Raw genomic sequence first — 12,939 nt, forward strand, 5'->3', positions numbered from 1 at the left:
TGAACACCTTTTTTTTTTCTGGCTAATTTTTGCAATTCATATTAAGAACTAGAGACACTCATCTATAATAAAAACATCCCTCACCTCACCAAGCCAAATAAAACCAAACCAAGCAAAGGAAAAAAAAACAAACCTATTTTCTAGGGCAGCAAGGATTTTATTTACAACCAAGAGGGGGCAAAATAGAGTGTTTCTACACACAGAGCCCTGAAACATTTAACAGAACTTGTGAGCCAGATGAGTACAAGGGAAAAAAAGAACCTGAACTGACTTCAAAAATACCACTAGATTTGGGCAGGGCTGAGAGTAACAATACATCATTTAAGTAGCACTTCTCTGAGGGGTTTTCCTACTTCAAAGGGCTGATAGATTCATGAGAGCAAGTACATTTGTATCCTGAAATATAAAGCTTCTGAGATTCTTGGGATTCCTCCTGGAATTCATAGGCTTCAATACCACTTCCTAAGCGCCTCCTGCTAACTGATGTTCCTGGGGATCCACCATATCCTGTTATGACTGTCTTACTTAACCACGTCACCCATTAGACTGCATGCCCCGTGAGTGTTGAGACTATTAGGATTATTTTTGAGTTCCTAGAATAAGCTAAAATCAAACACACAACAAAATCCAAATGATGTCAGAGATGCCCCCAAATTTCTTCACAGGCATGAAGCTTAACAAATAATACCTAGCAGAGAGCAGAGGAAAACAGGAGGAAACAGTTGATGGCTGTAAAAAGAGGAAGAAGGTGGTTTTCAGGAGGGCAAGCTGGAAGAAAGAATAACAATAGCAAAAACAATACCCACACAAGCAACCTTACCCATGATCAAAAGTGTGATAAACAGACATTGTAATGAATAAAATGATAAACACTTGACAAATATGCTTTCCTTTAATTCTCATGATGTAGATGCTTTTTTTATGCCATTTTTCAGATGTGGAATGCAAGGCTCAGAAAGTTCACATAACTTTCCAAAGTCACATAGCAGTTAAGAAGTGTTTAATAAGTAGTAGTTATTAGACACTTACCAAGAGGCAGGCACTGTCCTCAGAAGCAGAGAAAACTGCGGCCCGTTTTAAAGCAACTACTATGATCTATGCAAACTCAACTCCCCCCACCATTGCCCTGTACCTTCTCCCGCTTTACCCCCTCCCTGCTCCAAACTCTGTTTCCCTGATCTCCAGGTAAAGAAGGGAGCAAGAGCTATGAAGGATAATAAATCAAAAATTCTTAGAGGATAGTGGTATGCGAGAACAGAAGAAAAATGACAATGATAACATTTTGCCCCCAAACAGCTATAGATATATAACATACATGATCTATGTGTCTTAGGGACCTACGGTAGCACTAATGTTAACACAGTCTCAAAATATTAAGACCCTCTAGGAAAATTCAAATAAATACCCGTTTCTGGTTCAAACTGGATGATGCGTGTCAGAACTAAAAAGCGATATAAACTAGCAAGCAAATACCTTAAAGGAAGAAAAGTGATTTCTTCCAACTAAAACACAAATTTAAACTGTTTCTTGTTTAAGCCATTATGATAGTCGAGGTATCCAAATAATTATGGTAGGCACAAGGTGATCAGAAAGCAAATGTTATTTCATGATATCAAATGTTAAGAGTATGTCAATGCCTAATTATGTTCTCTTTATCTTATGCCTATTGGTTTCTCCAAAGCCAGTTTCTACTCTGCTGCTCAAGAAATTTGACAGAGGTATAAAGTTTCAATATATTTTGTTCAAGTGTTATTACACTGGCTAACTTCAAGATCCCGCCTCACAACACCAACTACCAACAATAAACCGCACTGAAGTCTTAACTCTCCTAAAATTTTGAAAACAATTCAAATTATGTTTTGGAATTATAAGTATGGTTTATAATGGCTAATCACTTGTTTTTAAGTGTCCAATTTTGCTCTATTTTATCGGTCAAAGTAAAAGACCATTATGTTAAAACTGTGTGCAGTCAATAGTTTTAAAAAGATAATTATAATTCTTTCATTTTACTTCAATAGTTTTTAACTTTCAAAAGTTTAAATTAAAGTGTATACACTATAACCTAAACAATTCACTTCCCTCTTTCTTCTTAATAGAAGCACTGCAAGTGTGAACACTGATGTTGCCTTTAGTTCTTTTCAATTTTTGTGCCATCCTTTGGCTTTTTTCCACATCTTTCCATCCTTCTAAGAATTGCTACCACCTTCTTTATCATGCTCTCAAATTAAAGCCATTAACACTGCTCCTTTTCTTTCTCTTGCCTGGTTCTGATGAAAAAGTTCTCTTTTTCCTCTTTTTTTACATTCCACTTCGGCATCACTAAAGTCATGGCATTTTGTGTATGTGTTTTAAAATTACTTCTTACTATGTTACTCATATCTAGCACATGATCTCATGAACTGTTGTGAAAATGATTATCAGTGAAGTCCACAGCATTCCTTCCTACACCTATACCCATTCGTCAAGGAACTGAAAGTAAGCAGATACTGATTATTTAAAGAGATAATCTGTTAAAATGCAGCGTAGAAAAGAAAATCTATTTGAACTGCCATAACTTACTGCCTCCCTCATGAACATATATGCTGGATATAGTCTCTTGTATACATCTTGTAGCATCTAAATTTCTCCTGTTACATTATATTTTGAGCATGATTTCTATATTTTAAAGAAAAATAATTTGGTGAGGGTGAAATGTTGTATCGCAAAAACAGAGATACAAAAGATACCATCAATAAAAGTGTAGCCCTCACTTGAAGTTGACTGACAAAATGAATTACCCAAAAGAATTCTGCAAAGATAAAGTTGTTCCTTTTATTTTAAACAGTGACTATTAATCTTACTTTTCTCCACGCCTCAAGAACAAAAAAGGTCAAATTAAGAAGTTGAAGTGGCATAGTTTAAATAAGAGAAATTGACAATGGTTGTATACAGAAAGAATTAATTATCAGCATAATTTTTATTCTTGGCAGCCAGCACATGAGAAGGCGAAGTTTATGTTTTGCTGCTAAGGCACAGTTCTTCTTTGGTAACCAATGAATTAAAAGTTAGTAGTGTGTGGTTTTGTTTGTAAATGTTCTTCTGTCACCTTGTGTATAATCAATTATTTCAAAATTCTAACTAATAAAACTTATTTGCATTATGAAATATGTTAACTAAAATCTTATAGTAGGAGTTGCAGACTTAGTTAATTCTGACATTTAAAAATGATTTCAATTATTTATTTAGAATACATGTTGTTAGGCTAATCGGTTTCTTCAAAAGGTACACTATCTTCAAAGCTAAAAGGAACAACTTCTTGAATGGGTAGCCAATAGCTGGGTTCTGTAAAAGAAAGTCACTTAGTAACAAAATGAATACAGTAAGTTTCACTGAACAGAAAACTTACCAACACTTGAATTCATGTCCCCGTTTTCAGAATCTGCTCCATGTTGGTTATTACTGGCGTGATAGTTGCTCATAGCTTCTAATTTGATTTTTTTCACCTTCATTGCTTCGGCGATAGCTGCATTGGTAGCAGCAGCAGCTGCTGCAGCTGCTGCTGTCAAACCTTTAAAGAATAAATTAAAAATGAGGTAACGCACATTCTGATTTTTCACGTACGAGTTCATGTACTTTATACAACACATATACAAACATATTGGAGTATCTGATTCCTTTATGCAACACTCTCATATCACATATTCATTCCCAATGAACTAATGAAAGAACATTGATAGAATGGCCAGAATGCTCTCCAAACTCCCACATCAGTATTAGCAGAAGCATAATTCATACACAGAAGGATAACAGTAGAAATAAGGCCAGAATTCTCTCTCAAAGAACTCCATCTGACTATGTCATTCCCTGCCTGCTTCCAACACTGTCCAGCTGCCTAATGAGGGCAAAAATATAACATGCTTAACTTAATTCACCAAGCTTTTCACTAGACCTGGAAACCTAGCTAATCACCCTAAATCTCCCTGTTCTCATGCCTCAGTCCTCCTGGTTGAACTTGGCCCCAAGGCCCACATGTGCTCTGTCCCTTCAAGCCTGCACTTTCTCACAGACCATCAAATGTCCTAGATGACTCTTATACTTCTCATCCTCCAGTATTCTAGTTCCAGAGTCAACCCTTCTAATCACTATGCCATGATAGTTATCTAAACAGTTTGTCTCTGTTCACTAAGAAAATGACAGGTAAGAGTGATGATGAGGGGACTTCCCTGGTGGTCCAGTGGTTAAGAATTGGCTTGCAATGCAGGGGACACTGGTTTGATCCCTAGTCAAGGAACTAAGGTCTCACATACTATGGAGCAACTCAGCCCATGTGCCACAACTACTGAGCCTGCATACCCTGGAGCCCGCACTTGGAAGCTACTGTGCCTGCAAACCACAATGAAAAAGCCCATGTGCCACAAGACCTGATGAAGCCAAATAAATAAATAACTTTTTTTTTTAAAAGGAGTGATCATGAAATTAGAAATAACAGTTAGACCAATATGGAAGAGCAGAAAGAGAAGTGTCAGCTTTAGGTACCATCAGAGGTTTCAGAGCAGACCGGTCTGTTTTCCTTAGATGTGTGAACTTCTACTAAGTCAATTTACTTCATCCTGACATTCTTCAAATCTTCCCTGGTGGCTTAGATGGTAAAGAATCTGCCTGCAATGCAGGACACCCAGGTTCGATTCCTGGGTCAGGAAGATCCCTTGAAGGAGGGCATGGCAATCCACTCCAGTATTCTTGTCTGGAGAATCCCACGAACAGAGAAGCCTAGTGGGCTACAGTCCGTGGGGTCACAAAGAGTTGGACATGTCTGAGCAACTCCATGAATGATTTCTCTTAACTTTAGAACTTTGACATCTCTGAAAGGATATACCCTCCCACTGCCCTCATACTTTTTGCTATGGCTGCTTCAGAGCTTCTGGCTACAGTGCTTCAGCCTGCTCTGAATTTATCTGTATGATTTATTTCCACTCGCAGCTGGTAGATTAGAGACTGAACACCTCTCTCCTCCTTTTCCTCCCCGCTAATCATCACTTCTAGTTACTACAGCAAATAAGTTACTGCCTCAGGAATTAAAGCAAGTTTTGTTTTTGTTTTTGCTTTTGCTTTCCCCTAGAAACCTCTGCTTTATTTTAGAGGTTAGGGGAAGACCTCACCTTTCCTTCAGATCCGACCAAAAACACCCTGACACCTTTCACCCCAATGGAACAAAACTTTCAGACTGGATCTTTGCATTACAAACTGATAACCACCCCCTAAAAAGGCATTGGTCTGAACCAAAAGAATTCATCTGGGTCTGAACTGAACACTTATTGCCATTTAAGTCCCAACTTGAACTGATTCTCTCCTCTTCCTATGATTGAATTTACTCCCCAGTTACTCATTTCCTTCAAAGATGTTTCAGAACATTTACTTTCCTGTTCTCTTAAAATTCTGTTTGTGTTTCCCAGAAAACCTCTCTTCCTCAATTCGCCTTGTCACCAGTGTGAACATCCCACTTGTCCTTTCCCTTTATTGCCTGGTGTTGTCCCATCTCCAATTTATGACACATCTTTATCTTTGATTTATGCAGCAGGTAAATCTTGTTCCACAGTATTCAAGCAAAAAAGAAAACCTACCACTTGAGATATGAGTGTTATTACTGGATAGATCTGAATCAAGCTCAGTAGCATGAAACATAACTATGCATGATATGGCCTTACATAAGCTATAAAATCTTAAGTATGTTTTCTTCATCTGTGAAGTCATCCTATTCACGAAGGGATAATAGAAGGATTAAATAAGATAAACGGTGTGAAGAATGCCACATTATGTTTAGTAAAAATTAGGCAGGCCTTGGGTTCTAGTTTTTACTTTAATAAGTCAAGTCCAGTCTTAGCTGTGATTCCTATAGGATATGATGAGCTGGCCACAGCCCCCTCAGCTAGAAGATCCTAATTCTCCTTATCTGCCTGCACTAACCCTTGACTTTTAAAAATGCTTTCAATAATTTTATTATGAAAAGAGTACTTATGATACACTTTTATTTTTCCACTTGAAATTTTTCTTGCCAGGCTTACATTTCTAATACAAATTCCAACAGCTATTTCTGTGTAAGATACACATACATGCTATAACTTAACTATAATACTTTTAAAATATTCTATTTTCAGTATGGTTTCATGATGACAAGAAGAAAGCTATTGAATTTGCAACAGTTGCTGATTTCAGTTCTACTAACTCACCTTGATGTTGGATGGGTCCTCAAATTTAATTCTTTAATAACATTCGAATGCAGCCAATTTTCTCCATCTCTACTGGCTCCCCCTAGTGCAAGCTGTCGCTTTTTCTTCCGTGGAGTATTGTAATTATTTCTTAACAGCTTTTACTTTCTCTACTTTCAATCTCTTATGATTCATGCAGCGGTCAACATAACCTTATGAAAATGAAAATCCAATCCTGGCATTCAATGCCTGCTCTGAGGAGCAAGTTGGGGGCTTCATGTGCCTGTCAGGGCCCTGTGTGTTCAGTCCTCTGTTTCTCTCTATGGCATTATCTTTCCACCAGGTTCCTTTTGCTCTCTGTGCTTCAGAAACATAGACATCTTTCACATCTTCTAACAGACATTTCCTCTTTCAAATTAGACTCTGCACATGGTGCTCAAACTTTCTAGAAAAGCTGTCCAGTCCCATACCCCAAACCTGTCCCTGCATCCATCATGTGATGGCTTAAATATGATGCTCCACAGGGAGCAGGCTCAGGATCCTGACTCTTTAATCAACTTCCTTAGTGGTTCAGACAGTAAGTATATGCCTGCAATGTAAGAGACCCGAGTTCAATCCCCGAGTCAGGAAGATCTCCTGGAGAAGGAAATGGCTAACCACATTAGTATTCTTGCCTGGAGAATCCCATATACAGAGGAGCCTGGCAGGCTACCGTCTACAGCCTTGCAGAGTCGAACAGAACTGAGTGACTAACACTTTCATTTCACTTTTCTTTTTTCAGTGGAAGCAGGCTTAGGATTCTGACTCCTCAATCTACCTGGGAAAGAGCTCCAATACTTCAAGAATCAATCTAAGACTCGCTTATTTTGAAGAGCTGACTTTCCCCACCCTACTCCACAAGAGTAGCGCTTGTGTTCTCAGCTCTGATGAATGAGAATTTGTCTTCTCTGTGCATTAGAATCACTCACAGAGCTTTAAAACCATACAAAGAGCTGAGTTCTATCGTCTGAGATTCTGGTTATTTTGAGTTGTATATTTGAGTTGTATATTTGAGTTGAATGTATCGGGCTTCCCTGATAGCTCAGTTGGTAAAGAATCCACCTGCAATGCAGGAGACCCTGGCTTGATTCGTGGGTCGGGAGGATCTGCTGGAGAAGGGATAGGCTACCCACTTCAGTATTCTTGGACTTCCCTGGTTGCTCAGCTTGTAAATAATCTGCCTGCAATGTGAGAGAACTGGGTTTGATTCCTGGGTTGCAAAAAATCCCCTGGAGAAGGAAACAGCTACCCACTCCAGTATTCTGGCCTGGAGAATTCCATGGGCTATACAGTCCATGGGGTCACAAACAGTCGGACACAACTAAGTGACTTTCACTTTGACAATATCAATGTACGCCATTAAAAACACTTTATATATATTGCAGTCAATAAAAATATACTAACAGTAGCAAATCTCATTAACTTAATAAAAAGCATTTACTCTCCACTGCTGGAAACAATTACAAAAGTCTCACCTTCACTTCTGCATTTATTGCACTTTCTGTTGGCCTTGTCATAGCCCTTTCAAATCTCTCATGTAATTCTCAAATCCCCTCTGGCTGGCTGCCTCTACTAAAAACTTACTTTAGAATACAGACACTCACTTTTGAAAGAGGTCCCATTGTATATTTTGTTCCCTACTGAAGCTGCCTTTGAAAGGACAGTGTAACAAATTCACAAAATAGCTCCAGTGTTTGGTCTCTGTTTCATAGAGAATACAGAGTGTTAAAACTCTTCCTATGTAATCAAGAATGGTTTGCTGGTACAACATGCATGGACCTAGAGATTATCACACTAAGTGAAGGAAATCAGGTAAAGACAAATATCATATGATGTCACTTATATGTGGAAATAAAAAATGATACAAATGAACTTATTTACAAAACAGTTTCACAGACTTAGAAAACAAACTATGGTTACTGAAGGAGAAACTTTGGGGGAAGGATAAACTAGGAGTTTGGAATTAATGGATACACATTACTGTATATAAAACAGAAAAACAACGAAGACCTAGTATAGAGCACAGGGAACTATATTCAGTATCTCATAATAGCTTGTAATGGGAAGGAATATGAAAAAGTATAAACATGCATATATATGTATATAACTGAATCACTTTGCTATACTCCTGAAACTAAGAAGACATTGTAAATCAACTATATCCAATATGAAATAAAACTTTTTGAAAAAGAATGGTCTGCTTGTGTAAACACTGGTAATCCATAACATTTACCCTATACTTTTCCGCCCTGTGTAAGCTTTGCCTACCTAGAACTCTTTCCACTTGCCCCATACTCAGATTTCATGACATTCTCCTTCAATATCCCACCCTGAAACAGCACATTTATGACTGCTTTCTACTCTTTCCAAACAAAACAAGTCATTTTTTTCCCTAAGAACTAGGTAATCCAGTTTCTTGAAGTGATCATCTATATCAAATCCAGCTGCAGAGCGTGGTGAAGTTGAAGACTACCTTCCCTGGGGCCATATTCACAGAATCTGTCTCTGAGATGGGCTTTTCCCTCATAGCTCAGTTGGTAAAGAATCCGCCTGCAATGCGGGAGACCCCGGTTCCAATCCTGGGTCAGGAAGATCCCCTGGAGAAGCGATAGGCTACCCACTTCAGTATCCTTGGGCTTCCCTTGAGGCTCAGTTGGTAAAGAATCTGCCTGCAATGGGAGACCTGGGTTCGATCCCTTGGTTGGGAGGATTGTATAGTCCATGGGGTTGCAAAGAGTCAGACATAATTGAGCGACTTTCACTTTTCATCTCTGAGAGATGGACTGAAAAATCTGTATTTTTATCTTTCAACAAGTTGATTCTCTGCCCTTAGATTTTTTGATGACAATAATATACCATATTAAAGTGTGGCTGCATTTTACAGTAAAAGCTTATTAGCCTGGTAGTGGTTTTTGAAAGTGAGTATAGTAAGAATCAACAAGGTAAGACACTGCAGTGGTTTTTGAAAGTGAGTATAGTTCAGAATCTACAAGGAAACTTGTTAAAATTAGGATGACTCAATAATCGGGATCTGAGACACACTGCTGTAGACTCAGACTCAGAACTGTAGGTTCAGACTTTGGAAAACGGAGTGTTCTATGCCTGTAGCTTAGCACAGCAGAACAAAGAGGCCAACCAGGCAACGCTGCCTTTCTGTGTGATACAAATGCAGTAGTCGTGTATGTGAGTAAGTCAACCAACCACTTACATTGACAAGTCCATTTGGTATACACAGTAACTGTTAACCAAAGAGGTTGAGTCACTTCTCATTCTTCAATCACGTAGAATTTTTATCAGATTTCTTTCTCTCATTGGGGGAAAAGTTATGTGTATATATAACACACACAAAGTGCGTGTGTGTGTTTGTGTGTGTGTGAGCACGCGTGCACGTTTACAGTGATGAAACAAATAAGTGAATAAAGAATCTCTTCCACTAAGGAAAGATTAAACCATCTGTTTTACTTCCTGAAATTTTCTATTTTATACACCCCAAGAACAATCATAGTATCTTATACACAAAGATCAAAACATGCTCTAAACTGAGTAGTCAAATATAGTGGAGACTTATTTTATTTTAAAATGTTGTAAATCCTATTTTATCATCATCAATGGGGAGACTTTAATGTATGCTTAAAATTCTGTCATTGATAAAATAATGTATTGAAAGACAGTTTGTTTTTTTTTAAAAAAAGTCTTCCTTCAGAAAAAGGATACATACATTGTGCATACATTGTGCATACATTGTGCAATTCCTAGACCTTATATTGGCCCTCAGAAAAGGGACTATGAATCAAACTTTAGGTAAAATCCAGAGGCCTTAGAGCATGAAGAAATATTTAGGCTTTTTTTTTTCTATCTGATCTTTATAAACTCTCATTTACAAAAGAATGAGCATATTTTTGCAGAGCATTTAGAAATAAAGCTTGTCATATTAACATCTGAATTACACTACACACTCATTACTGTGGGCTCCATCCTGTTTGCTCCTTCAGAGCAAATTCTACATTATCTTTTAACTAGCTATTGTTAGATTTTTTTTTATTTTTATCTTGGCTTATAGGTTTCTTTTAATAATACTTTTATTTCTTGAAGCTCCATTAAAATCTTTTAAAGTTGTTTTTGAAAAACTGACTTACATGAAAATTACTAGTTATATAAACTCACTATCATAGAAAGAGTAAACCTAAGGTGGTTGAAAGAAACACTTTAAAGAGTCGTACAAACTTTGGACAACAGGCATCACATTTTTATGAAATAATGCAGTAAGTTATATAATTCCTAAACCTTCAAAATTCCTATCTTTAAAACAGAGATACCAGTTTCAATCAGTAGTGTTGTGGGGAATAAAGGTAAAATAATGCACATAACAGCTAAACCCTCTGCAAATGGTAGTAAAATTTTTCAAGTAACCCATAAAATCCAGCACACTTTTATTTAGTTTTACATTTGTTCAATTATTCACAAAAATGCAAATATGACAAAAGCTATCCAACAGTGTAGGGTTAGAATCTAGCCATTTGACAAATGGACACCTGAAAATCATGCTTCTATCAAATCATTTGACTTAGTAGTCTATGTCGATCAAATTTATCATGAAATCATTAAATTTCCACTCTGTGCTATATTGACACAAAGCCTTTGCTACTTCAAATTCAATATCCAAAATCCAATCCATGGGTTTATCATTTGGGAGAGAAGCAGGCATTATTATTGCTTAAGAGCCTTTTCCTTGCAAAGATAGCATTTTCTTTTTGCTCTCAACTTTTATCAAAAGAGCTTTTAAATACTTCAAATACTGTTATACAATCTTGACTGCTCTCTCTAAAAAGGGAAAAGTACCCCCATTCTATTTATTTCAAATAAGTTAGTATCCCTAGTTATAAAGAGTAGATTACAACTATAGATTATAAATATCAATAAAAGAGACATATTGCTGTCAAATTCTTTCTCTGATCTGTTTGTTTGCTCATTAACTTGAAAGGTCTAATCTTTGATCTTTGGTTTCAAAGACAACAAGATGACTTCCAAATGTTTGATATGTTGTCTACTTTTACATCACATTCCATACAAAATGTATTTTCCAAGACTTAATGGCTAAATAAAATTAGTTATAAGCAAGAGATAGTAAGCATTCAAAGCTTCTATACGATAGACTTTTTATGAGTCTGTCACTTTAACCAAACTTAGAAAAAAACACTTTAACATGCACTCATTTCCAGCCAATGGTAGTTATTATTAATATTCTGGAATTGGTAAGTTATTTATGTCTGGCATTCTTCCTACTGATTATTCAGGGAGACAGGCGGCTTATAAATATCTCATCACTCCAACGTCACAGAAATTTCATCGACAGAGCTCGTGCACAGCTATTAGCAATATGAATCTAACCATTACAAGAGGGAGGAAAATCGAACATGTGGCATTAATACGCAGTCCTGGTTCCTAACCATCTGATAGGCAGATGGTGTGAAGCGGATTCTCCAGCTGAAATGAAGGGGCACATCATTTAAAACCTTGTTTGCATTCTAACTGATATCAGTGCCATATTGATATACATGATACATCATGGCAGTATTTGAACAATCTAGTTTGTTTCAGTCATAAATGTTTACAACCTTGTTTTTTTTTAATCTTATAAGCATGTTCAGAAGAGTGTATTTTTAATTTATGAAACCTATTGTTTACTTCTGTTGAACTAGAAGATTAGAGAAAGCAAGAATATTAAATTACCTCAACCAGAGCAATATAACCAAGACAGATGAATAAAGTGGGTTTCTATTTTCAATAAAGGATGTTAGTAAAGGAATTTTAAAATTAGCCCAGGCATTTTGTGCATTAAATTCATTTATTCATTTAAGCCTTCTAGGTGTTTCTCCCCCAAGTGGCATACAGAGATACTTAATGTTTTACATAGTCATTCATTTAAAATTCTCGCTGTGTGCAATTAATCTTGTCCAACAATTCGATTCAGAAAGTAAAACATCAAAAAGCATAGCTCATTTCAACAGTCATTACTGTGAAGTAATCTTTCTGCTCCTGACAGGTCCTATAGACTTTTTGCAAAACTCTGTTGAAGGTGCATTGTAAGCTCCATATGAGTCTGAATTACAACTCAATTGAAATCACTCCAAGTCTTAGAAGAACTCTTGGCTCAATATAACAACTTGAAAACACCAGTACCTTTTTTCCCCTCTGTTTTCTTCCTATCCTTATTTAAATGCCAGCTGTCTAAAAAATTGAAACTAATTTTCACAGTTATTTTATTTCTCAATACTTTCTATTAAATGGAAATTATGATTGAAATATGTCTGTCCTCACCATTAAATGATTAAATAACAGAAATGATAAGCAATTAGAATAAGTAACTTTATTGCAAAGCAGGAGAGGCTGAACATTTTGAATGTGAGTTTTTCTCCTAAGGTACATTAGAAAAGAAAAATTAATCTTCGAGGCTGTTAATGTAAACAGTCACTATACCAGTTTCCAGTTTTCAATTGGTTAAACTAGATTTTTAAATGTTTGGATTAACAACAAAAAATCTACTAATTTGGAGAAATAGACAGGAAGTGTATTATAATCCTGATAATGACTAATAAATCAAGTATATATCAAGTTTAGCATTCTTTACTGATTAGCTTGAAATCTGCAGCCTCACAAAGTTTACAAAGTAACAGCAATAGTGAAGTCAGAGGGACTGAATCCCATGGGGATGTCA

General features: G+C 36.6%; 1 protein-coding gene across 2 annotated transcripts in view; it reads right to left on the minus strand.

Annotated features, from left to right (window-relative positions):
• The window catches only part of DACH1 (dachshund family transcription factor 1), a 451,469-nt gene that overhangs the window by 205,557 nt on the left and 232,973 nt on the right, over nt 1–12,939 (minus strand). For both annotated transcript variants that reach the window (XM_043892205.1, XM_043892206.1), the window contains exon 3: nt 3,386–3,547. In XM_043892205.1, coding sequence (XP_043748140.1) covers nt 3,386–3,547 — 162 coding nt within the window. The remainder of the gene's footprint in view (nt 1–3,385; nt 3,548–12,939) is intronic.

Source organism: Cervus elaphus, chromosome 30 (genome assembly GCF_910594005.1).
Source record: "Cervus elaphus chromosome 30, mCerEla1.1, whole genome shotgun sequence".
Taxonomy (NCBI): Eukaryota; Metazoa; Chordata; class Mammalia; order Artiodactyla; family Cervidae; genus Cervus; species Cervus elaphus.